The sequence below is a fragment of the Cebidichthys violaceus genome, unplaced genomic scaffold (genome assembly GCF_023349555.1).
Source record: "Cebidichthys violaceus isolate CVI_PGR_0920_01 unplaced genomic scaffold, fCebVio1.0.p SCAF_1, whole genome shotgun sequence".
NCBI classification, from domain to species: domain Eukaryota; kingdom Metazoa; phylum Chordata; class Actinopteri; order Perciformes; family Stichaeidae; genus Cebidichthys; species Cebidichthys violaceus.
The window spans coordinates 24,270,790-24,293,982 of NW_027176262.1; the positions used below are offsets into that span (position 1 = coordinate 24,270,790).

The 23,193-nt window shown below is 46.8% G+C and overlaps 4 protein-coding genes across 4 annotated transcripts; 1 reads left to right on the forward strand and 3 right to left on the reverse strand.

The window, feature by feature from the left end:
- Positions 1–4,475: 4,475 nt before the first annotated feature.
- LOC137887033 (scavenger receptor cysteine-rich type 1 protein M130-like) lies at positions 4,476–7,776 on the reverse strand. Its single transcript, XM_068729840.1, has 8 exons — positions 7,668–7,776; positions 7,169–7,474; positions 6,774–7,076; positions 6,273–6,596; positions 5,896–6,198; positions 5,432–5,761; positions 4,841–4,926; positions 4,476–4,708 (listed from the first exon to the last, which is right to left on the reverse strand). Exons 1-8 carry the CDS (start codon positions 7,723–7,725, stop codon positions 4,646–4,648), a joined length of 1,773 nt encoding a protein of 590 aa, XP_068585941.1. The 5' UTR covers positions 7,726–7,776; the 3' UTR covers positions 4,476–4,645.
- On the reverse strand, positions 7,745–9,451 carry LOC137868247 (CD5 antigen-like). The gene is made up of 4 exons (XM_068704936.1): positions 9,220–9,451; positions 8,036–8,344; positions 7,834–7,955; positions 7,745–7,786 (listed from the first exon to the last, which is right to left on the reverse strand). The coding sequence occupies exons 1-4, from the start codon at positions 9,449–9,451 to the stop codon at positions 7,745–7,747; spliced, it is 705 nt and encodes a 234-aa protein (XP_068561037.1).
- Positions 9,452–11,097: 1,646 nt separating this feature from the next.
- On the forward strand, positions 11,098–14,719 carry LOC137887720 (polysialoglycoprotein-like). Its single transcript, XM_068730935.1, has 5 exons — positions 11,098–11,160; positions 11,329–11,394; positions 11,465–11,551; positions 11,749–11,886; positions 14,670–14,719. The coding sequence occupies exons 1-5, from the start codon at positions 11,106–11,108 to the stop codon at positions 14,717–14,719; spliced, it is 396 nt and encodes a 131-aa protein (XP_068587036.1). The 5' UTR covers positions 11,098–11,105.
- Positions 14,720–17,052: 2,333 nt separating this feature from the next.
- Positions 17,053–23,028, reverse strand: zgc:113149 (uncharacterized protein LOC541363 homolog). The gene is made up of 7 exons (XM_068716494.1): positions 22,940–23,028; positions 20,250–20,518; positions 19,922–20,016; positions 19,364–19,520; positions 18,979–19,158; positions 18,586–18,633; positions 17,053–18,424 (listed from the first exon to the last, which is right to left on the reverse strand). The coding sequence occupies exons 2-7, from the start codon at positions 20,389–20,391 to the stop codon at positions 17,589–17,591; spliced, it is 1,458 nt and encodes a 485-aa protein (XP_068572595.1). The 5' UTR covers positions 20,392–20,518; positions 22,940–23,028; the 3' UTR covers positions 17,053–17,588.
- Positions 23,029–23,193: the final 165 nt, after the last annotated feature.

A 23,193-nucleotide genomic window follows, 5' to 3' on the forward strand; every position in this document is an offset into this window, starting at 1 on the left:
TTTTTCACTTTTTTTGATGTGCTATACTATGACTTTTTTGACATAATATACTATGACTGTTTTTTGATTTTTTTCGACATGCTATACTATGACCGTTTTTCCCTTTTTTCGACGGGCTATACTACGACTGTTTTCAACGTGCTATACTATGACCGTTTTTTTTACTTTTTTCGACATGCTATACTATGACCGTTTTTCACTTTTTTCGACATGCTATACTATGACCGTTTTTCACTTTTTATGACAGGCTATACTATGACTGTTTTCGACATGCTATACTATGACTGTTTTTGACATAATATACTATGACCTTTTTTTTTACTTTTTTCGACATCCTATACTATGACCGTTTTTCACTTTTTTCGACAGGTTATACTATGACTGTTTTCGACATGCTATACTGTGACTGTTTTTGACATGATATACTATGACCGTTTTTCACTTTTTTCGACATGCTATACTATGACTGTTTTCGACATAATATACTATGACTGTTTTTTGACTTTTTTCGACATGCTATACTATGACCGTTTTGACTTTTTTCGACTTGCTATACTATGACCGTTTTTCACTTTTTATGACAGGCTATAGTATGACTGTTTTCGACATGCTATACTATGACTGTTTTTGACATAATATACTATGACCGTTTTTTTTACTTTTTTCGACATCCTTTACTATGACTGTTTTCGACATGCTATACTATGACTGTTTTCGACATGATATACTATGACTGTTTTTTGACTTTTTTCGACATGCTCTACTATGACCGTTTTTCACTTTTTATGACAGGCTATACTATGACTGTTTTCAACAGGCTATACTATGACTGTTTTCGAAATAATATATGACTGTTTTTTGACTTTTTTTGACATGCTATACTATGACAGTCTTTCACTTTTTTTCTAAAGGCTATACTATGACTAACATACTGGGGTGACCGTTGCCAAGTGGAGAGCAACAACTGTACACGTGTAAGACTTTACTCAAAACGTATGCTTGACAATGGCTACACATCTTCCTTTCCTTTAGAACCAAAATGTTACACATGCACACTTCTTAACTCGGTACTTAAACTCCCCTTTCTCTTTAAAGAAAGGGGAGGCAAGAGCTTGCTTCCTCCTGTAAGACTCCTTGCACTCCCTGAGCTTCTCCTTCAGGTCACAATGTACTCTGAGCTTGTCCCTGTCCACAGACCTTAAGGCTGCTTTCAAGTCACTGGTGATTTACAATTTTGCATTTAAATGCCTTTAGTTATATAAGAAATTCATATTGCGTTGAGGCAGATAAAAGGCACCATTGGTCAAATTTAAATAATGCCAAGAAATGAGATTAGCTGCAGATTTTCACCCAGGAGGAGAGTCAACATATATCACTTTGAGAATTTTCTTTAGTATAAAGTTTGGTTTCACAATAATCAAAATGTATATTGTATTTAACCTTGGGCTGGGGAAACTGAAGAACAAGTCATTTTGTGCCTGTACCGATAGCGACGCTTTACTCCCCATGTCATTTTTGCTGCATTCAAGTGAATATTTAAGACATGTCAACATAAAGCTGGAATCCTGCATCAATACAGTAGAAGTGGATACTCTCAAAACAAATCAATACAGACAGCACCAATGCTGCTGGATATTTTGACCTGAAGTGACATTTTTTAAGTTAGCCTTCTAAAATACAATCTGAAAGTTGCTTTCGGGTCAGGATTAATGATGCACTTAGTCAGACCCCACTATTTCCCCTACCCAGAGAAATAAGGAAACTAAATTATCATTAAAAAGTTTTATTCAAAGCAGACATAAAAGTACATACAAGTAGAAAGAACTAAAGATGCAAAATCAACTCTTCTGCACCCTAAACCCTACTGTTTAAATGGACGAGGCGCAGGCCGTCGGCCAGCGAGAGGTTGCCCGTGGCGCCGTCCGCCAGCGAGAGGTTGCCCGTGGCGCCGTCCGCCAGCGAGAGGTTGCCCGTGGCGCCGTCCGCCAGCGAGAGGTTGCCCGTGGCGCCGTCCGCCAGCGAGAGGTTGCCCGTGGCGCCGTCCGCCAGCGAGAGGTTGCCCGTGGCGCCGTCCGCAAGCGAGAGGTTGCCCGTGGCGCCGTCCGCCAGCGAGAGGTTGCCCGTGGCGCCGTCCGCCAGCGAGAGGTTGCCCGTGGCGCCGTCCGCAAGCGAGAGGTTGCCCGTGGCGCCGTCCGCCAGCGAGAGGTTGCCCGTGGCGCCGTCCGCCAGCGAGAGGTTGCCCGTGGCGCCGTCCGCCAGCGAGAGGTTGCCCTTGGCGCCGTCCGCCAGCGAGAGGTTGCCCTTGGCGCCGTCCGCCAGCGAGAGGTTGCCCTTGGCGCCGTCCGCAAGCGAGAGGTTGCCCTTGGCGCCGTCCGCAAGCGAGAGGTTGCCCTTGGCGCCGTCCGCAAGCGAGAGGTTGCCCTTGGCGCCGTCCGCAAGCGAGAGGTTGCCCTTGGCGCCGTCCGCAAGCGAGAGGTTGCCCTTGGCGCCGTCCGCAAGCGAGAGGTTGCCCTTGGCGCCGTCCGCAAGCGAGAGGTTGCCTGAGCTCTTGCTTTCAACAACAACTTTCAGGAGGACAGCTGACACATTAACATCCACTTCCTTGGTTTCCAGTTCCACTGAAATAAAGGCATTCGATTAACAAACAATTAAATTCTGTGTTCATAGACTTAAAGCAAACACTTGCCCTCAATATTTGCCTTAAATATATACATGTTTTACTACAACAAAAGTACATATATTGAACTCTTACAGTGTCTGATGATAAATACACATCAACTGTATACCTGAAATCTTATGGTCAATGTAGCTTAGACATTTCATTGGAATCCAAAGACAAAGCATTAATGAAAACTTAATTAGCCACATTATGACACCGGGAACCTGAGCCGTACACAAGCGTGTATTTTTCCAAGAGGGTTAAGCAGAACCTGCTCACCTTTTTTATACTCTCGCAGAGACATGGACTTATGTGAATGGTGGAGTGTAAGGGCCTTCTTTACGGAGAAGTCATTGGGAGGCAGATCTATAGTAGGAAGGAAATGTAATGTCAGGAAAAAGCTCAGGAAATCTCAAATAGTCACCAATATTCTTACCTCTCATTATCCTCTGTAGCCCATTATCGCTGCTTTCAGTTGAGCCACCAACAGGCAAACAGGAGCCTATGGACACAGTAGTTGCTGTTCATCAAATCTTTGCCGTTTTATGGCACATAAGACAAACTTGTCACTGTTAAATGGCATTTCAGAAATTAGCATGCCTATATTTTGCTATACTCAACTACCAATGTCTTGAATACAAGCTTCAAACAGAACAACTATAAATACCTTTGGTCAGCCAGACAGTCAGCACGCAAATGAACAAGTTCCAAAAAGCTCCCATCGCTTCAGTCACCAACAGAACATGTTGCCTGTACCACATGGCAGGTTAAATAAGCCCATTGTGCAGGTGTCACAGCTGTTGCTGATCAGCTCTAATTGGCTCTCTCTTCAGAGAGTCAGTGCTAGTTGAGATTCAGACCTTTCCTTTTAAAGCACTGTTTTATTATTATGATCATTATTATTATTATTATTATTATTATGATGTTGTCTGATCAACAGTCTCAAGAGTTAAGCTCCTTGTCTTTTAAATATCAAACGCTTCACCTCACCTCCTGACCTGAAAGCAACAGTATTTTTTTATTAATGGTGCATGGGAGCTGTAGTTAACTACAATCCATTCACTTACAATAGATATGAAATCCATGTTACCATTTTTACGGTGGAAGAGAAACAAATCAAATCATTTATAGAATCTTCTCACACTGCTCATGCAGCATCATCCATCTATCCACTGTTCATTCATATCATCAACAAGTTATTGTCTCCAAAATATGGTTACACAATTCTCATTTACAAACCTGTATCACTTTAATTTATAGTACCGTTGATGGGTAAAACATAGAATCTTGTGATATGAGACAAGATATCGTCTTAGATTTTGGATATCATAATATCATAATACAGAAGAAGTGTCTTTTCCTGGTTGGAACGGCTGCATTACAGTAAAGTTCTGTTTTATTTACTCACTTAGTCATTTGATGCACATCACTGATGATTCTGATCAAAAGCCCCGTTGTGTAAAGGAGAGCTGACAGTGACCAAGGACCACAGTGTAGAAAAACAGAAACAGACATGTTTGATAACCAGTGATATAAAGTCTCTACTGCAAAGTGACCGCAGAAAAACGAACCATACATTTTAACACATTTCATCATTATTATTATTAAAAAAGTAAAAGTCACACATTACTGTGTTTAAGTGAAGGTTAAGTGACGGTTGTATTGCACATGTAAGTATATTTCCAAATAAAAAGGAAATGGAAATAGTAATAAGTCATTCTAATCAATTCATCTTTTATCAGTAAAACAAAGCAGTGACTACAATATTATTGCAAAAACAAACAGAATTATTATATTTCATTAGGTTTTTATTTTTCCAAAGCAAGCAGAGGAATTTGTATTTGAGGAAGAAAAAAAATAAAATACACACCACATGGAAGGCGTAAAAATGACATGAAGCATTTACAACAACACCTGTCTAAAATGCATCTAAAACCACTGAAGTACTCTTCAAGACGATCTGAGACTGGAAGGCTTTCACTGTCTTCACTCCTCTTCTCTCCGGGCTCCAAAGAAAGGTTCTCCTCTCGTCCTGATGCTTCTGCTGACCTGAAAACACACGACAGCAAACACAGTCGTTATTGCTAGAATATCCGGTCTCTTCTAATTAAATACATTATGTTATATATATATACTCTAAATAAAGCATGCAGACCTTGTGTGAATAAACATGTTCCATACCTTAGAGGTGCAGCAGAGGGCAGCGATGAGAAACATCATACCCAGCAGGAGGACAACAGATCTGATGATCAACTCAGTGAGAGAAGCTGAAACAGATTAAAAACCATGACTTCTTAAAGGTCTTAATGGTTGTTTGTGAAGATTCCGTGGTGGAAACCTCCTTTAAACAATTCGATTAGGAACTGAACGAAAGCCGGCTCAGGGTGTTTCTCAAGTGCTGCTGCTAGGGCTGTACTGTTAATGGGCGCCAAAAAGGTGCTTACCTAGGTCAGGGAGAAGTGGGGTTGTGAGGACACGCTGAGTGGGCGTGGCCTCCTCCACAGAAGGAGCAGATGTGGAGGAAGCGGCACTGGGACAAATGGGATCATTGAAGTAGTTGCAGACGGCGCGACCTCCTTGATGAAATATGGGCCTGCCCTATTTATCTAAACCGCTTGTTACGGGAAACTAAGTGTTCGATCGGTGTTACGGGCTTTAGGTTCTGGTGTGGAATGTGAGATTTATCTGAGTAAGACAGACGTAGTGACGTAGAGCTGCATGCTGAGGTGGTCAGCGTCATTTGTGTTTAACTCAGATTGTCTGTAAAGTTACCTGAGACAGTGAGACGGAGCGGCCGGCTCTCAGAGGAGAAGTTGTGGGAGAAAACATAGAGGCGGTAAACACAGCGGTACTCCCCTCCGTGGGCGGAGTCAACAGCAGGGAACAGGAAACGGGCGGAGTGATTGACCGCCGGCAGAGTGTAGTTCCGCGCCGCGTTGGAGGTGGAGAAGATGAGCTGGAAGGAGCCTCCTGGGTACTGTGGCTCGGTAGAGCACGCGATGGTGAAGTCGGAGCCCATGAGCACCTGGAGCCCCTGCTGCTTGGCCTTGGACACCCCGTTAGTGGAGGGAGAGGGGGAGATGATTGGCTGAGCCAGCAAATCTGTTAACAAAAAAGTATAATTTAAACTAAACTAAGCTGTGGAAATAGAGCCCAGAGACTTGAAAACACACAAATCATCCTCAATGACAACGCTTGATTTTATCGCTCGTTAAGATGCGATCGTTCAATATTACCTGAACATATTATGTCAAGGCCGGAATAGATTTCAAGAGCAGATGTTACTACACACTCCAACAGTACAGCTGCTGACCGGACACAGGAGGACTTGATCCACCACACTTGTCTGTCGAAAGGATTTTCTGTAAAAGTTGTTGAAACAGCGGAACCACAATCCAGCTTTCTACACACTACGTCAGCAGACGTCTGGTCCCATCCAGAATCCCAGTCAGCCACTGGTCTCCACTCTAACTGGTTTCTCATCTCCAGTGTGCCAGCGCAGCGGCTGGCCTCTCCCCCCAACCTGATAGTGTCTGGATCTGAACAGAGACATGACAATAAGTGGTAGAGGAAGTGAGCCAGTCCAGCAAAACCAAAGCAGCTCCTCTTTTACCTGAGCAGGTGAGTCCAACAGGTGAGCAGGCGTCTCTAGCTGAGCCTGAGCTGTCACAGTCCAGGAGAGCAGACTCATTGCCTCCACACTGGAACTCTTTGGTCCACATTGGAGCCTCCAGGTCTCCGTAGAGCGCCCCCTGGAGGACTGAAGGAGCCCCACAGCCAAGCTCCCTACAGACCACCTCTGCATCCTGCTGGTCAAAGTCATCTTCACAGACTGAGGACCACGACTGGTTAGACTGGTCAGACTGGTTAGACTGGTTAGACTTCACCTCCAGTCTGCCTGAACACAGACCAGTTCCATTCACCAGCCTGACAGAGTCTGGAGAGAGAGACAGAGAGAGAGAGAGAGAGAGAGAGAGAGAGAGAGAGAGAGAGAGAGAGAGAGAGAGAGAGAGAGAGAGAGATCATTTTGGGCGGTCTGGGTTGCGTTAGCAACAGCCGAGGCAAAGCAATATAACGTAACATCCCCTTAAACGTCGGTGTCATTAATAGTTACCTGAGCAGGTGATTTCCAGGCTGGTAGTGCTGAACTCATACCCTGTTGTCACACACTCCTTCAGTGCAGGTTTAGCCCGGACACAGGAAGAGCTGATCCACCACACTGACTGTTCTGAGGAATGAGATCTCTTCCCTGTTGAAATACATGAGCCACAGTCCAGCCATCGACATATTACAGCCGCTACCTTTAGGTCCCAGGTAGAGTCTGGGTTGTCCACTGCTTTCCAGTCTCCATGGTGTTTCAACTCCAGTCCACCAGCGCAACGGCTAGCTCCTCCCACCAACCTGACATCATCAGGGTCTGAACAAAGACAGGTGAATTGTTAGGGACAGAAAAAAAAAGTGATGTGAAATACGAGAGTTGTTAAATCAAAGCTTCAGCTCCTCTTTTACCTGAGCAGGTGAGTCCAACAGGTGAGCAGGCGTCTCTAGCTGAGCCTGAGCTGTCACAGTCCAGGAGAGCAGACTCATGGCCTCCACACTGGAACTCTTTGGTCCACATTGGAGCCTCCAAGTCTCCGTAGAGTGCCCCCTGGAGGACTGAAGGAGCCCCACAGCCAAGCTCCCTACAGACCACCTCTGCATCCTGCTGGTCAAAGTCATCCTCACACACTGAGGACCACGACTGGTTAGACTGGTTAGACTTCACCTCCAGTCTGCCTGAACACAGACCAGTTCCATTCACCAGCCTGACAGAGTCTGGAGAGAGAGAGAGAGAGAGAGAGAGAGAGAGAAAGAGAGAGAGAGAGAGAGAGAGAGAGACAGAGAGATAGAGAGAGAGAGACAGCCTTCCAGTAAATTAACATATTTCTCCATCATTTAAAGCGCTTAAACAACAGACAGATGTGTGACAGATGTGTGACACTGTATAGATGATCATACATGGTGTTACCTGAGCAGGTTATCTCTAGGACTTTAGAGGAATGCTTAAGTGATGGAAAACATTCCATCAGTGAAGATGCATCACAGTCAGATTTGATTCCCCAAAATTCTCTCGGTGTGGACTCCCATCTTTTTGTGGTTGAAACAGCAGAGCCGCAGTCCAGCTCGTCACACACTGAGCCTGCTGATCTCAGGATCCAGTCCGGCCCGTCCACTGGTTTCCACTCGCCCTGTTGTTTCATCTCCAGCGTGCCGTCACACCGGCTGGCTCCTCCAACCAGCCTGACACCACCTGGTTCTGGGCGGGAAGAAGGCAGAACGCTTCAAGCAAAGCTGGAATGGACCATCACTCTGTCTGCTTGTGAGGTTTTGTTCTACCTGAGCAGGTGAGTCCAACAGCTTTTCCAGAAGAGCAGGTGTTTCTAACTGAGCTGTCACAGTCCAGGAGAGCAGACTCCTGGCCTCCACACTGGAACTCTTTGGTCCACATTGGATCCTCCAGGTCTCCGTAGAGCGCCCCCTGGAGGACTGAAGGAGTCCCACAGCCAAGCTCCCTACAGACCACCTCTGCATCCTGCTGGTCAAAGTCATCTTCACACACTGAGGACCACGACTGGTCAGACTGGTTAGACTTCACCTCCAGTCTGCCTGAACACAGACCAGTTCCATTCACCAGCCTGACAGAGTCTGGAGAGAGAGAGAGAGAGAGAGAGAGAGAGAGAGAGACACAGAGAGAGACACAGAGAGAGAGAGAGAGAGACACAGAGAGAGAGAGAGAGAGAGAGAGAGAGAGAGAGAGAGAGAGAGATGGAGAGAGAGAGACAGATAGATAGAGAGAGAGAGAGACACAGAGAGAGAGAGAGAGAGAGAGAGAGAGAGAGAGAGGGAGAGAGAGAGATAGATAGAGAGAGAGAGAGACACAGAGAGAGAGAGAGAGAGAGAGAGAGAGAGAGAGAGAGAGAGACACAGAGAGAGAGAGAGAGAGAGAGAGAGAGAGATGGAGAGAGAGAGACAGATAGATAGAGAGAGAGAGAGACACAGAGAGAGAGAGAGAGAGAGAGAGAGAGGGAGAGAGAGAGACACAGAGAGAGAGAGACAGAGAGAGAGAGAGAGAGAGAGAGAGAGAGAGAGAGTAACTTACTTAAGTGTGGATCAGATCAGATAACACTGAACCATATGAGACTCATTCTGAAGTTCTTTTGTTAATCTGCTTTCTGACTTTACAGCTGAATATTAAATGATTGATCTCTTAAAAATACAAGTTGCATCAGATCAGAACACAGTCATTTGTAACCTTTTAGGAAGGAACTGACAGATATTGTCATCCTCACAATAGGAGAGTCAGATCAGATCAGAAAGCCTCTACCATGTGCTATGTGTACAAACAACACATTTTGTACAAATAGCTAACATGAGGCCCCATCCTGTGGAGGGGCCCTAAGTTCGATTCTTTGATTAAACTAGTTCAGACTGCGCTCACATGGTTCGTATTCCTTCCTTCACCACAGTGATGAAGGAGGAAAGTGAACTGAGGAAGTAGCTGTTCAGTTAGTGACACTGACCTGAGCAGGTGATCTCCAACTTGGAAAAAGAATCTTGAGTCGAGTGGTGGACCAAGTCAGAATTTAAAATGTCATTTATCTCAATCACAAGACGGGAAGCCGGCGGTCTTTGTAATGAAACAACAGAACCACAGTTGAGCCGTCTGCACACTTCAGCCGCCCCTGTCAGCTGCTGATATTTGCTGTCGTAGAGCTGTTTGTCCACTGGTTTCCACTCTCCTTGGAGTTTCATCTCTAGTCTACCGGCACAGCGGCTGGCTCCTCCCACCAACCTGACATCATCAGGCACTGCTGAACAGACACACAAATCATTCTTTTTTTTTTTAACGTGCAAAACAAGACGTGGGTTCTCCGATGTCTTTTCTTTTTCTTTGCTGTTTACCTGAACTGCTTGTGTCTTCTTCACAGAGCCCTGAGGAGAGGAAGAAGAGAATAAACAGGCACGATAAAGGGAACTCAAATGTCTGCTAAATAGGTGATCATCATGGTTGTGCTCTTGTCGTTGGCTCAATCAATTACTGTGAACTCCTTTTTCAATGCAGATATTGAAAGTAGGAGCGTGTTTCACTTCCTGTTGTCTCGCCCTACGTTGGGGAAAAACATTTTTAAAATGGTTTGACAAAGTGATTTATTGTCGTCATGTACGATAAACCAGAACATCTGCTGATTAGCAACAATTTTTTAAGGAAAATAAAAAATGTTATATACACAAAGCCAAATTCATAAAACCCCATCTATTTTTAATGCTTTTTGAAAGTGTTTTATGTTGTATATATACATATATATATATTTAAAATCTGCAAAAGAACTGGCATGAGGTGTAAGTATGTTAGAAAATATCTGAGCTTGAATGTACTAACCTTTCATTTAAATACATAAAACTGTTTAAATAAATAGTTTATATTTATTATTTACAATTCATGTACTTTAATTTCTTCTTGCTTTTAATCTTGTATTTTTTTTTAAATCACATAACGATGTTAATATTACCGGTCTTGTTGTTTGTTGATTTCATTCTCTTTAAGGGAAAAATAGAATATTAGCCTCCCGACTCTTTGCTCAGTTAAAAGTTATTATGTTTACTTCATGGTTCATTCAATGGCTTTTAAATAGTTTGCAGTGTTTTGTCCTGCAGCGTCAGTCTGTGCCTGTTGGTCGTGTTTCCACTCCGTTTGTATCAAAGCCTGTGCAGCACTCTATACATCTCATTATATATATATATACACACACAGATATGTGTTATATCTCCTTTTACCGCCAACAGAGGTCAGTATCTGTGTTCCTCTTGTAAAGGGTTAACGAGACATCAATACAAATGAGTTTTAATAATGATTATACTACCCCAGCAGATGGAGCCATACTTATTATAAGTGTTTTAAGAGAACGTCGTAGCCTGAGCTCTGGAGGAATCACAATCAGAAAGTGTTTATTGCCAATTACACTACACATTCAAGGAAGTATAATACATAAATAATACATAAAAAAGGAAAATAAAATATGATAAACAAACAAACAAATAAGAGTATGTGAAAACAAGTATGATATTACAGTGTCAAGTGTATATTGATAGAGAAAAGGTGTAGCTGTAAGAGATTGTCAGTGGGGGTCCCAGGCTTTATTGATCAATCTATCTGTTTAAAATTATGATTGCTCTTAACATACATCAAAAAACAGTCGTACAATTCATGAATACAACATTCTCAGAGTTTTATGATCCGATAGATTGTATAACATTTTTCACAGGAAAGGTCTGAATCTCAACTAGCACTGACTCTCTGAAGAGAGAGCCAATTAGAGCTGATCAGCAACAGCTGTGACACCTGCACAATGGGGTTATTTAACCTGCCATGTGGTACAGGCAACATGTTCTGTTGGTGACTGAAGCGATGGGAGCTTTTTGGAACTTGTTCATTTGCGTGCTGACTGTCTGGCTGACCAAAGGTATTTATAGTTGTTCTGCTTGAAGCTTGTGTTCAAGAAATTGTTAGTTGAATATAGCAAAATATAGGCATGCTAATTTCTGAAATGCCATTTAGCAGTGACAAGTTTGTCTTATGTGGCATAAAATGGCAAAAAAGATTTGATGAACAGCAACTACTGTGTCCATAGGCTCCTGTTTGCCTGTTGGTGGCTCAACTGAAAGCAGTGATAATGGGCTGCAGAGGAGAATGAGAGGTAAGAATATTGGTGAATATTTGAGATTTCCTGAGCTTTTTCCTGACATTACATTTCCTTCCTACTATAGATCTGCCTCCCAATGACTTCTCCATAAAGAAGGCCCTTACACTCCACCATTCACATAAGTCCATGTCTCTGCGAGAGTATAAAAAAGGTGAGCAGGTTCTGCTTAATCCTATTGGAAAAATACAAGCTTGTGTATTTATCATCGGACACTGTAAGAGTTCAATACATGTACTTTTGTTGTAGTAAAACATGTATATATTTAAGGCAAATATTGAGAGCAAGTGTTTGCATTAAGTCTATGAACACAGAATTTAATTGTTTGTTAATCGAATGACTTTATTTCAGTGGAACTGGAAACCAAGGAAGTGGATGTTAATGTGTCAGCTGTCCTCCTGAAAGTTGTTGTTGAAAGCAAGAGCTCAGGCAACCTCTCGCTGGCCGACGGCGCCAAGGGCAACCTCTCGCTGGCCGACGGCGCCAAGGGCAACCTCTCGCTGGCCGACGGCGCCAAGGGCAACCTCTCGCTGGCCGACGGCGCCAAGGGCAACCTCTCGCTGGCCGACGGCGCCAAGGGCAACCTCTCGCTGGCCGACGGCGCCAAGGGCAACCTCTCGCTGGCCGACGGCGCCAAGGGCAACCTCTCGCTGGCCGACGGCGCCAAGGGCAACCTCTCGCTGGCCGACGGCGCCAAGGGCAACCTCTCGCTGGCCGACGGCGCCAAGGGCAACCTCTCGCTGGCCGACGGCGCCAAGGGCAACCTCTCGCTGGCCGACGGCGCCAAGGGCAACCTCTCGCTGGCCGACGGCGCCAAGGGCAACCTCTCGCTGGCCGACGGCGCCAAGGGCAACCTCTCGCTGGCCGACGGCGCCAAGGGCAACCTCTCGCTGGCCGACGGCGCCAAGGGCAACCTCTCGCTGGCCGACGGCGCCAAGGGCAACCTCTCGCTGGCCGACGGCGCCAAGGGCAACCTCTCGCTGGCCGACGGCGCCAAGGGCAACCTCTCGCTGGCCGACGGCGCCAAGGGCAACCTCTCGCTGGCCGACGGCGCCAAGGGCAACCTCTCGCTGGCCGACGGCGCCAAGGGCAACCTCTCGCTGGCCGACGGCGCCAAGGGCAACCTCTCGCTGGCCGACGGCGCCAAGGGCAACCTCTCGCTGGCCGACGGCGCCAAGGGCAACCTCTCGCTGGCCGACGGCGCCAAGGGCAACCTCTCGCTGGCCGACGGCGCCAAGGGCAACCTCTCGCTGGCCGACGGCGCCAAGGGCAACCTCTCGCTGGCCGACGGCGCCAAGGGCAACCTCTCGCTGGCCGACGGCGCCAAGGGCAACCTCTCGCTGGCCGACGGCGCCAAGGGCAACCTCTCGCTGGCCGACGGCGCCAAGGGCAACCTCTCGCTGGCCGACGGCGCCAAGGGCAACCTCTCGCTGGCCGACGGCGCCAAGGGCAACCTCTCGCTGGCCGACGGCGCCAAGGGCAACCTCTCGCTGGCCGACGGCGCCAAGGGCAACCTCTCGCTGGCCGACGGCGCCAAGGGCAACCTCTCGCTGGCCGACGGCGCCAAGGGCAACCTCTCGCTGGCCGACGGCGCCAAGGGCAACCTCTCGCTGGCCGACGGCGCCAAGGGCAACCTCTCGCTGGCCGACGGCGCCAAGGGCAACCTCTCGCTGGCCGACGGCGCCAAGGGCAACCTCTCGCTGGCCGACGGCGCCAAGGGCAACCTCTCGCTGGCCGACGGCGCCAAGGGCAACCTCTCGCTGGCCGACGGCGCCAAGGGCAACCTCTCCCTGGCCGACGGCGCCAAGGGCAACCTCTCCCTGGCCGACGGCGCCAAGGGCAACCTCTCCCTGGCCGACGGCGCCAAGGGCAACCTCTCCCTGGCCGACGGCGCCAAGGGCAACCTCTCCCTGGCCGACGGCGCCAAGGGCAACCTCTCCCTGGCCGACGGCGCCAAGGGCAACCTCTCCCTGGCCGACGGCCTGGGCGCCAAGGGCAACCTCTCCCTGGCCGACGGCCTGGGCGCCAAGGGCAACCTCTCCCTGGCCGACGGCCTGGGCGCCAAGGGCAACCTCTCCCTGGCCGACGGCCTGGGCGCCAAGGGCAACCTCTCCCTGGCCGGCTTCAAACCGTAGGGTTTAGGGTGCAGAAGAGTTGATTTTGCATCTTAAGTTCTTTCTGCTTGTACGTACTTTTATATCTGCTTTGAATAAAACTTTTTAATGATATTTTAGTTTCCTTATTTCTCTGGGGAGGGGAGTTTGAGTGGGGGTTTGACCAAGTGCACCATTAATCCAGATCCTGACCTGAAAGATCCATGGGAATCTTTCAGATTGTGTTTTAGAAGGCTAACTTACAAAATATCAATTTGGGTCAAATATTCAGCAGCATTGGTCTGTATGTGTATTGACCTGATTTTGTTTTGAATGTATTCACTTCTACTGTATTGATGCAGGATTGCAGCTTTGTTGAAATGTCTTAAATGCAGCGAAAGCGACCTGGGAAGTAAAGCTCCGCTATCGGTACAGGCACAAAATGACTTTTTTTTCAATTACCCCACCTCAAGGTGGCACAAATTTTGATTACCGTGATGCCAGACTAGAAAACTCTGAAACTGATCATATGTTGACTCCCCTGGGTCAAAGTCTGCAGCTACATCTTATTTCTTGGCTTTATTTTAAGTTTCACTAATGGTGCCTTATGTCTGCTCAAAGCAATAGGAATTACGGAACAAAGCATTTGAATAGAAAATTGTCAAGTGGAAATTTCTTTATTTAAAAGGTTAATGTACATATTGGCACAAAACAGGCTTTGACATGGAAATTTTTTATTTTTTTTGCCCAGGACAATCTTTCAAAAGAAACACCTTATCTTTGAGTTTGAGGTGATACTGTCACTGAAAATGGCAACATGTCAATTATTCTACAATTTCATAAATACAACAAACTATATATATTTTTTTTTACATATATAAAAACTTTAGAAGCTGTGATATCAAATAGCTTTTGCAGCTCCAGACATTTGATTTAGTGAAAAGTAGCGCAAAACATGTCTTTGGATAGTAAAGGCTGCCAACCCCGGTCCTAACCAGAAAGATGGGGTCATCAAACATGCCACGATTGACCCAAACGCCTGTCTTGAGTTTGTCCATGGTAAACTGAGTCTCACCACTGAGTGACCTACAGCTTCCTGAGGGTAGTCTCTGAACAAAGCGTATTACTTCAGATGTCATAGACATTCTGTGGCTGTCCGCTACAGCGTAACATTAACAGAGCTCCCTGAACACACCGACATTGTGCAGCAGGTGGCGCTGCAGCACTAGATGAGTTTGTTACCTTCACATGTACTTATTACTGCACATGTAAGGTTTAAAAACTAACAAATGCAATGAAACTAAATAAATAAAAGCCTCTGAAAAGATGTTTCTCCTACACAAAGAATGTGTTTTGTTTCCTCTGTTTTTTAACCAAACCATAACCTATCCATCAAATCCATAACACTGAATCCATACAGAATTAGTAAGATGGGTTAATTGATTTTCTGATTTAATGAGATAATAAAATAGATATATTAATCCTTTAAACTGATGTTTGTCATCTGTACAGGATTTATACCGTATGTTTTAATACATTGTTCATTTTAATTGCTCATATAACACACTGTTGTAGCTGCTCATCAGTGAGATTACGAATACAAACGTCCGTCATTAAACCAGAGTCTTACCTGAGCTCCAGAGCGACAGAAACACCACCAGCACTCTGTGATCCATGTCCTCTCAGCGGTCCGGTCCCTGTGTCTTCTTCGTTTGCTGTCTCTGTCTCTTAATCAGGACCAGAGTCAAGTCCAGCCCTCTGAGGGGTTTCTATTTCCTCGGGCAATCACAACACTGTAACTTATGTTCTTTCTCTCAGGGCGTGAAATACTTCATACTGGAGCTATGAGTAATCTCAAATAACACCTAATATTAATACTTTTTAGTAATACTTAACAGGAAGACGTGCGGAGTGATACTTATCTGAATTCATGTGTTGAGCAACACCATCAGCGTCACAAATTCCACCTCATCTTAGATTGTGTTCATCCGGTCCGTTTCTCTAACTCTGCGCTGGTTTCAGGTCCTGCTCTTCTCACCCTGTCCTCACCTGGTCGTCCACGCCCGTCTCACCTGCAGACCGGCACCAGTCCCTCACTCTTCAGGTCCGTTGTCCGGCACTTGTTCCCCGACAGGTTCTCCTTTGCGTTACCGCCGAGCCGTCGCGCTCGTTACTGTCCCTGCTCTGCCCTTTTTTGGATTTGTTCACCTTATCGACTGACCTCCCGGTCTGACCCTGCATGAACACAAGTAAACCAAACTGTACTTTACATTCTGCTGATAGTGTAACGAGTCATGACAACGAAACAGAACAAAAATGTGCAGCGGACACCCAAACAAACTGGCCACTCGTGGACAGATGCCTCATCTGTTCAAAGCAGTGGATCCGTTGGATGTTCGACAGCAGCACAGGTGACAGATGCTCAGACAGACAGACAGGCAGGCAGACAGACAGACAGACAGCATGTGACGAGCTCCCTGCGACACCTCCGTCTACAGAACCCACTATATTCCTAAAATATGTTGAAGATTGTGTGTATGCGTCTGGTTCAGAAGAGAGTGACGTGAGTTACTGTGCATGTGACAGACGGGAGATTGGACTCCAGTGTGTTCTCCTTTCTTTTTACGGCCTCCATTCGTAGTCCGTGACTTTGGTGATCAGGAGCAGAACCTTTGGACCGACCACCGGCCTTTAGACCGTTGCTTTGGGTCTTTTTGTTCGGAGATTTGTCGACGACTAGAAAATATCACCAGACTTCTACTTTCACTCGCATTCCTACAAAAACGGCCCAAAATCTAGAGAAATACTCCGCAAACAGGTTCTTCTTCTTTTCACAATAACGTCTTTATTCTCAGAGTTTGGTCGTTGGAAACATCACACAGCCTGGTGTTAGTGAAGGGTGCGTCTGCAGACTCACAACGCAACACAACGAGCTGGACAGAGAACACCTTCTCCAGTGTGGGCAGCAGAACTTCCATCATACTAACACTTCCTTCAGACACGTCTCTCTGGATCCCCACTGAGTCTCATGCTTGTTTATCGCCGTCTAAAGCGCAGGTGTGTCTAAATAACACCAGTATCTTTCATGAACCGCTATTTCGTAAAGAAGTCGGACGTTGAAGTCGTCGATGTATTTCCAGAAGTGCTCATGACAGAACTGAAAGGTTAAGGATCAAGCGTTAGCTGGAGCTCATTCAGCGTTAAACCTGCGTTATTTAACTAACCGTTGCTTCGTCACAGGCCGTGGTGGCCGGCTAGTCTTAAAGCTTCTACCTGTGGTTGGTAGTGAAGTCCCACCTCGAGATTTCCATTAATAACTTTAAACAGCAAACAATGTAATGCTTTCCTTCCTCCACTGCATGACAGACTTGTTTTCTCTTGAATGCCACGTGAAAGCTGTTAAATATTACCAAAACGTCAATTGTGTTAAAATGATTTATTATTAAAAAAAAAAAAAGTGTCAAAGTAGTTGTTGCCTGCTCATGTCGTCCTTATCGCAACCACTTCCTGTTGTGATAAGGACGACGTCAGCATGCTTCTCCGTCGCAACAGCTCCTGCCGCGCTGCCCTTGAGCACAACACCAAACCGGCCGTTACTCCGGTTGAGATTCCAACAGTCAAATATTACAGTTACTTTGTTCATTCCCTCTCAAGTCAGTGAGTTAAACCAAGTGTCCCAGTGCACAAGTACAAAATACACTCAGTAGATCTGTTTGTGTGGAAATGCTTAAGGGGGGGAGGGGGGGGGGGGGGTTGAGCAGCTCAAAACACCTCCTTTAATATGCTAGTTGCAGTGTGGAGAACACAGGAGCCTGCTGACTAACGAGATTCAGGCACATGAATGAGCAGCCTATGAGCTCACGGCCCACAGCGCCACGAGTCCGTGCCTCTGGGGCAACACTTCACCCCGTGTTCCTGTCCGGCAGCCAAAGTGGCTAGTAATGTCAAGTCAGCGGTGTCTTCCAAGACCGCGCCAACAAGATGGATGTTTAAATCACAAGAAATCTGCTCCCTCTGCCGAAACTCGCCTGCGCTTAGCTTGTGGCTTCATGCCCTTGCTTGATTTTGTAAACCTACTACTTTGTCCGTCTCCATTTCTCAGAAGTGCGCAGTGGGAGGGTGATGTGTCGCCAGTTGTCCGCCGCTGGACTTGTCTCTCAGCATGGTCAGCGCCGTGTTGGAGAAATCCCTCAGAATGTCCACCGTCTCCCTCTGCAGCAGCAGAGACTCCTGCACAAACTCCTGCTGGCTCTCCACCAGCAGCTGGACGGACTGAGCCAAGATCTCCAGAGACTGAGACACCGAGGTCAGGAGCATCCTGCTGGCCCGCTGCTGCTGGAGGCCCTGAGAGGCCATCTGCGCCACGTGGTCCTGGGCCCTGCGGGAGGACGCTCCGGCCGGGAGAGGGTCGGACAGGTTGGAGCCCGAGGCGGAGGGGCGGTTGGGCGGGAGGGCCGAGGAGGAGGAGGGGGAAGGTTCGTGAGAGTTGGAAGACGAGGTCGCGCTAGAAGCAGCAGAGGAGGAAGATACAGCAGCGGTGAGAGCGGGGGCACCGGGAGGGGGTTGGCTGGAGGAAGAGGGAGGCGCAGGGTGAGGGGCACAGGTATTGGCTGCGACAGAGGAAGGAGCAGGGAGGGAGGAGGCGGTCGTGCTGGAGCTCGGCGGGGACTGTGACGGGGGAGGGGCGGCAGAGGACGAGGCGGCGTCCGAATCAGACGCGGGAGGGAAAGGCGAGGAGGCGGCGGCCGCAGAGGAGGAGGGTTTGGGGGACGGGTGGTTCTGGCTGTGGTTCCGGGAGTAGGTGTGGACTGGCTTCATCCTCAGCAGGGCGTTGTCAGGCAGGGGGTCCAGGGAGGTTGAGGAGGGTGGGGGAAGAGAGGAAGGGTAGGAGGAGAACATGGAGTCGTCGTTTTCTTCATAGTCCATGGTACCATCTGGTAGACCGCAGAGGGACACAGATTAGAAACATGATTCAATCAGAAATCTGTAGCATTTCTGGGGTCTTTCAGTTGCTGCTAGTACTACTACTACTACTACTACTACTACTACTACTACTACTACAGAAAACAGCAGCTGTATCAAACTACAGTCTTACCTCCATCGTCAGCCAGGTCAAAATCAGAGGAGGAGTGGAAAGCATCGCCTGCAAAACATCGTCAAGCAGCAGTTAGAAATGTTGCAATGCTGAAAAAGGTAGAATACCTCAAAACTTGACGGCAACATAGTAGAAGAGAAATTCAACATGCATTAAATCTGCTGTCCTCGGCACTGAGGTAAACCGGGACATTAGAGTCCGTCTGTGTCTTGTAGTGCAAAAGTGCAAACAAGTTTTCTTTGCTTGTCTTTTTTTTCTCCCCCGTCTGAGATTTCGTCCCCGTCTCCTTCCTACTGGATGAAAACTGTGCACATCACACCAGTGGACACAAGAACCACGCCCCGCCCCCCGCCCCCCGTCGCCGTGCGTTTCTTTCTATCCAGCTGTACTCACCACCGGGTTCCTTCTCCGGCGAGGAGAGAGGAGACAGGTCGTAGGGGGCTCCTCCGGGTATAGAATGGGAACTGTCCGTCAGGCTGAGGTAGGAGTAGGAGGGGGGGTTGACCGGCGGGCCTTTACCGTACAGCTTTGAGAAGTCTTCGTCGTCGCCAAATTCCACATCACTGTCGCCACCTGACAACCGACAAACGGACACTAGTTCATTCAGTGAATATGTATTAATTTATTTTCACAAGCCACAAACATTCTGACACTAAAATCTCATTTTTCCAAAACAGAAATCAGGAGAAATTGAACTCAATATCAGATTCTACGTTGTGCCTCCTTCTACTCTGTAGTGAGGCTTTCACACTCACCACAGTACCATTCATGTCCTCACCTCCTCGAGGACTCATCATCAGTATCTTGTTGACCATCCTCTCCACGGGGCCCAGGTTCTTCTTCCGCACGTTGCTGCCGTTGGGGCCCCGGAGGGCTATGGCGCGTCGCTTTCCGTCACATTTGAGGTCCGCCCATTTCTTCATGATCTGACGCACCTGTGAGACATTTAAACCTCCTTCAAAAAGCCTGTCACCGTGACACACACTGATCCATCCAAAAAAGCAACGCTACTAGATTCATCCTCCGGGGCCCCCAAAGGACTCACAAGATACATCTGAGGGGTCGTGAGACGGTCAACAGGACAGAAAATCATACTTCTGCAAGACAAAATGATTCAAATCTCTGATTTTTCTAATTTTGGATGTTTCTCTACTGAGTTAAATGGACAATTTGACCTCAAACGGCTTCAATGGATAATTAAAAGGATCTGAGAAGGAAGGATCAGTTATAACCTGTTAACAAATGCAAGTTGTTCCAAATGGACAAATCAAAGAAGAATAAAAAGCCTGTGAATTATCACTAACATGACTAGGAATAGACAGAGATCACAACAAACCTCTCTGTGATTCTCTCCCAGACTGTTGATCTGATTGGTGATTTCAGCCCAGGTCTGTTTCTTGGCTTCGGCCGACACTCCTTGGTTGAACTTCCCTACATGGAGAGACATCGTCAGTCCAGGTCACGTCCAACGGTCCCGTCTAACGGTCCCGTCTAACGCTCACACGTCTCACAGGCTGGAGCGACATCATAGGTCACTTTCTCTAATTTTGTAACTTTTCCAGGAATGAATTGACTGTGGAAACCCTGTCCTAGTGTCAGCCAACACACACACACACACACACACACACACACACACACACACACACACACTCCTTCCTACTCACTGAGGATGATGTATCTGTTCCTCTTCACCGCCTCCAGCAGCAGTTTGACCTCATTGAAGGAGAACCTGGGTTTGAGTCTCGACCCTCCTCTCACTCCTCCCGCCTTCAACTCTTCATCGTCCTCACGCCACGAGGCCGACATGGCTCCACCACCTCCTTCTCCTCTTCTTCCTCCTCCTCCTCCTCCTCCTCTTCTGACGGTCTTCTACAACTCAGTTTGTAGCCGACTCTAAATTCCTGGTCTGCCTGGTTGTGATCCAGCTGCCAGTCTGGATGCAAGAAGAGGAAAAGTCAACGTTAAAAGATGAACGGAGTGACTTTAAGTCAACACAAATATGAGTACAACTACTTGGATCAACAGCGTTCATGGTCAGAACATAGTAAATTATTAACATGCTTTTTGGTGACACACTCTGAAAATGACGCCTGTACTTTCAAACTCTTAAATGTTGCTTTGGACGAGTATCTGTCAAATGAGGAAATATCAATAATGCATCATTTTCTTATTTATTCATTTTTACCGAACCTGAACGATTACCAGTGAAATGAACAGTTTCATCCGTAAACACAGCAAATGTAAATAACAAACACAATGTGGGTCATGTTGTCCGACACTTGGTGGCAGTAGAAAACAGCATTCAAGTGCAAACGTGTTGTTTTTTCTTTATCAAGATGAATAAAAGCATGTTTCAGAGCCAGGATTGCACAACTTTTCAATAACAACAAGTAGGGAAGAGGAGGCCGGTAGCAGGCCCTACTACAAATGTAGATTACAAACATAGATTTACTGTTGATTTCTTTTTAGCTGAGTCACAGCGATCCCCTCACTCTCCACTAGAAGCAGCAACACACTCTGTGCACCAACGTCTCCAAAGGCCCGACGTCTAATCCCAAGAGTTGGGAGTCATCTTCCTCATCTGATGCCTTTCATCACTCCGTTTTGGACAAAGACCTCTCTTTGTTTCATTTCAAGCCGGGTCCTGTGCCTCAAAATTACTTCTATTATTTTGTACTAATTGAACGAGTCGCCGGGCTTCAATACATCTCAGGTATTTGCGGCTTTTTAAATGTTGACTGTTGTTCTACTTTCTAGATTTAAAACAAGGCTTGTCATTAGTACATTCTCTACAATAGTTTGTGAATAGTTTGGTCTGTCAGAGGAATTTTTAATGCGAATGTGGCTCTACCAGATCCACTTGAGGAGGGCCTCTGGTGAGCACGCTGCACATTTTATCGTAGGCGAGTCGCGCAGCGTGGGACTCTCTGTCTCGGTCACAAGCTGGTCTCGGTTTGGGTGGTCTTTACTACAAACAATGTGGAAAAAACTCCATTCACCACAATGGAAAAAAGAAAAAAAAACACGCCATGGCTGGAGTAGAAAACAACACAAATACTGTGAATTGAACATCCCAAAGAAACAGAAGTACGGTTGTTTTAATATGTGTCTGCCTCCTAACAAATACCTCAGAGAAGAATTACACCCAGAGATGAGTAAAGTTTTGCTGGTCCATCCATAAAGCTGCTTTTTAGAGTAAAAATTATATTAAAACATTTTAATTTCTTCACAAAAGCCCTCGTACACTTTTGTACACACGCCCTTAAATATCTACACAACATTACCGTTGAAAAGTTGGGATTTGTCCGACTGAACTGTGACCGTTCTATACGTCTGAATGGTGTTTCACGACCGTAGCTTGCAGAAAGCCATCGTTGCATCTCGTATCCGAGTACGAGGAGGTTGGTGTAGTGTTAGTCAGCACTGTTGGAATATCAGCTGATCATACTCTGGACTGACACATCTCAGTCTAACCCTCTTCAGTGTGACCCCTGAGCGGACTGCACAGGGCCCAGAGAAATAAGCACCGACTCTGAATATTTATATTTTTGTGCTTCAATAATGACTGATGGTCACGTGCACTTTTCTGGACCGGAAAACAAATTCCACATCCAGGTTCCAGCAGTCTTCTCCCCACACATGCACCACTGTGGGGACATCAAGTGAATGGAAGTGTGAATCATTCTGCTCTTCTTCTTCTTCTTCTTCTTCAGGAGCCAAAGCTATTTCAAACGTAAATAACACATTTGGTGTCTGAATTATAGTGTTTTGTTTTTTTATTTCTACTCACATAGTTATTGAAGGAAAGACATAGTTTACCTTGTTAGGCTAGTCAAGCTGTGCTACATTAAGAACTTCTTAATCTGAGATGATTTAAATGAACATTGCGTTTGCTCTGACCACGTGGTCCGTCTGAGCTAATCAGCGGTGATCTTCCCGTCTTTGTTGAGCTCGTGCCTGCCTCTTCTCCCTGCCGCTCGTGCCTGGCGGCTCACACAAGGAGCAGCCCTGACCGATTCCGCCATCGCTGTGCGCTAACGTCACACACTGCGTTACGTTGTAACGGCGACACCGGAATCCGCGGCGAGTTTCGGAAAACATACGTGGATTTATCGAGGACTTAAACGCGCGTCTACAACGCGGCGTGTTGTGTTTGCGCGCCGGGTAACGGCAAACGTTACACAACTACTGGTAGTCGAGCTCGAGTACGAAATGTCCGCTGCTACGCTTTTTTTCGCATCGTAGCTATCAGTGTTACACGCATTGCTGCGATAAATCACGCGCGCGGTCTGTTATCGAGAATCCCTCGCGCTGTGCGGTGTTAAAAATTACTCAATATGTTGAAAATAATTACCAGGGAAAATGGCGTTGTTCTCTCCCTCCCCTCCTTCCTCCCGTCGGTTCTCCCGAAAGTTCGGAGTGTCGAGAACAACGGAACTGCGCAGACTCCGAATTTTTTTTTTCTCCCTTGAACGCGCAACATTTTTGCAGCTCGCTGCGCGCCCCCAGCTGCCCCAGATACAGCGTGCACCAATCACTAACAATCTCAACGAGATGTAGCACAAAACGCACAAATTGTGCGCAAGGAACACTATTGTTAGTATTTAA

Bases quoted from the DNA above. Each gene is read 5' to 3' on its own strand.
- zgc:113149 (XM_068716494.1), bottom strand. From the start codon at position 20,391: ATGTCGGCCTCGTGGCGTGAGGACGATGAAGAGTTGAAGGCGGGAGGA. The intron at 20,017-20,249 runs GTGAGTAGGAAG...CTCTCCATGTAG, and splicing joins GAACAGATACATCATCCTCA to GGAAGTTCAACCAAGGAGTG. The intron at 19,521-19,921 runs GTTTGTTGTGAT...AATGTCTCACAG, and splicing joins TGGGAGAGAATCACAGAGAG to GTGCGTCAGATCATGAAGAA.
- LOC137887720 (XM_068730935.1), top strand. From the start codon at position 11,106: ATGGGAGCTTTTTGGAACTTGTTCATTTGCGTGCTGACTGTCTGGCTG. The intron at 11,161-11,328 runs GTATTTATAGTT...CTGTGTCCATAG, and splicing joins GACTGTCTGGCTGACCAAAG to GCTCCTGTTTGCCTGTTGGT. The intron at 11,395-11,464 runs GTAAGAATATTG...TTCCTACTATAG, and splicing joins GCTGCAGAGGAGAATGAGAG to ATCTGCCTCCCAATGACTTC.
- LOC137887033 (XM_068729840.1), bottom strand. From the start codon at position 7,725: ATGGAATGTTTTCCATCACTTAAGCATTCCTCTAAAGTCCTAGAGATA. The intron at 6,597-6,773 runs GTAACTATTAAT...CTCTCTCTCCAG, and splicing joins CCTGGAAATCACCTGCTCAG to ACTCTGTCAGGCTGGTGAAT. The intron at 4,709-4,840 runs GTATGGAACATG...GTGTGTTTTCAG, and splicing joins CCCTCTGCTGCACCTCTAAG to GTCAGCAGAAGCATCAGGAC.
- LOC137868247 (XM_068704936.1), bottom strand. From the start codon at position 9,451: ATGAAACTCCAAGGAGAGTGGAAACCAGTGGACAAACAGCTCTACGAC. The intron at 8,345-9,219 runs GTCAGTGTCACT...CTCTCTCTCCAG, and splicing joins GTTGGAGATCACCTGCTCAG to ACTCTGTCAGGCTGGTGAAT. The intron at 7,787-7,833 runs GTGTGTGACGAG...AACCACAAAAAG, and splicing joins TCCTGAGATCAGCAGGCTCA to ATGGGAGTCCACACCGAGAG.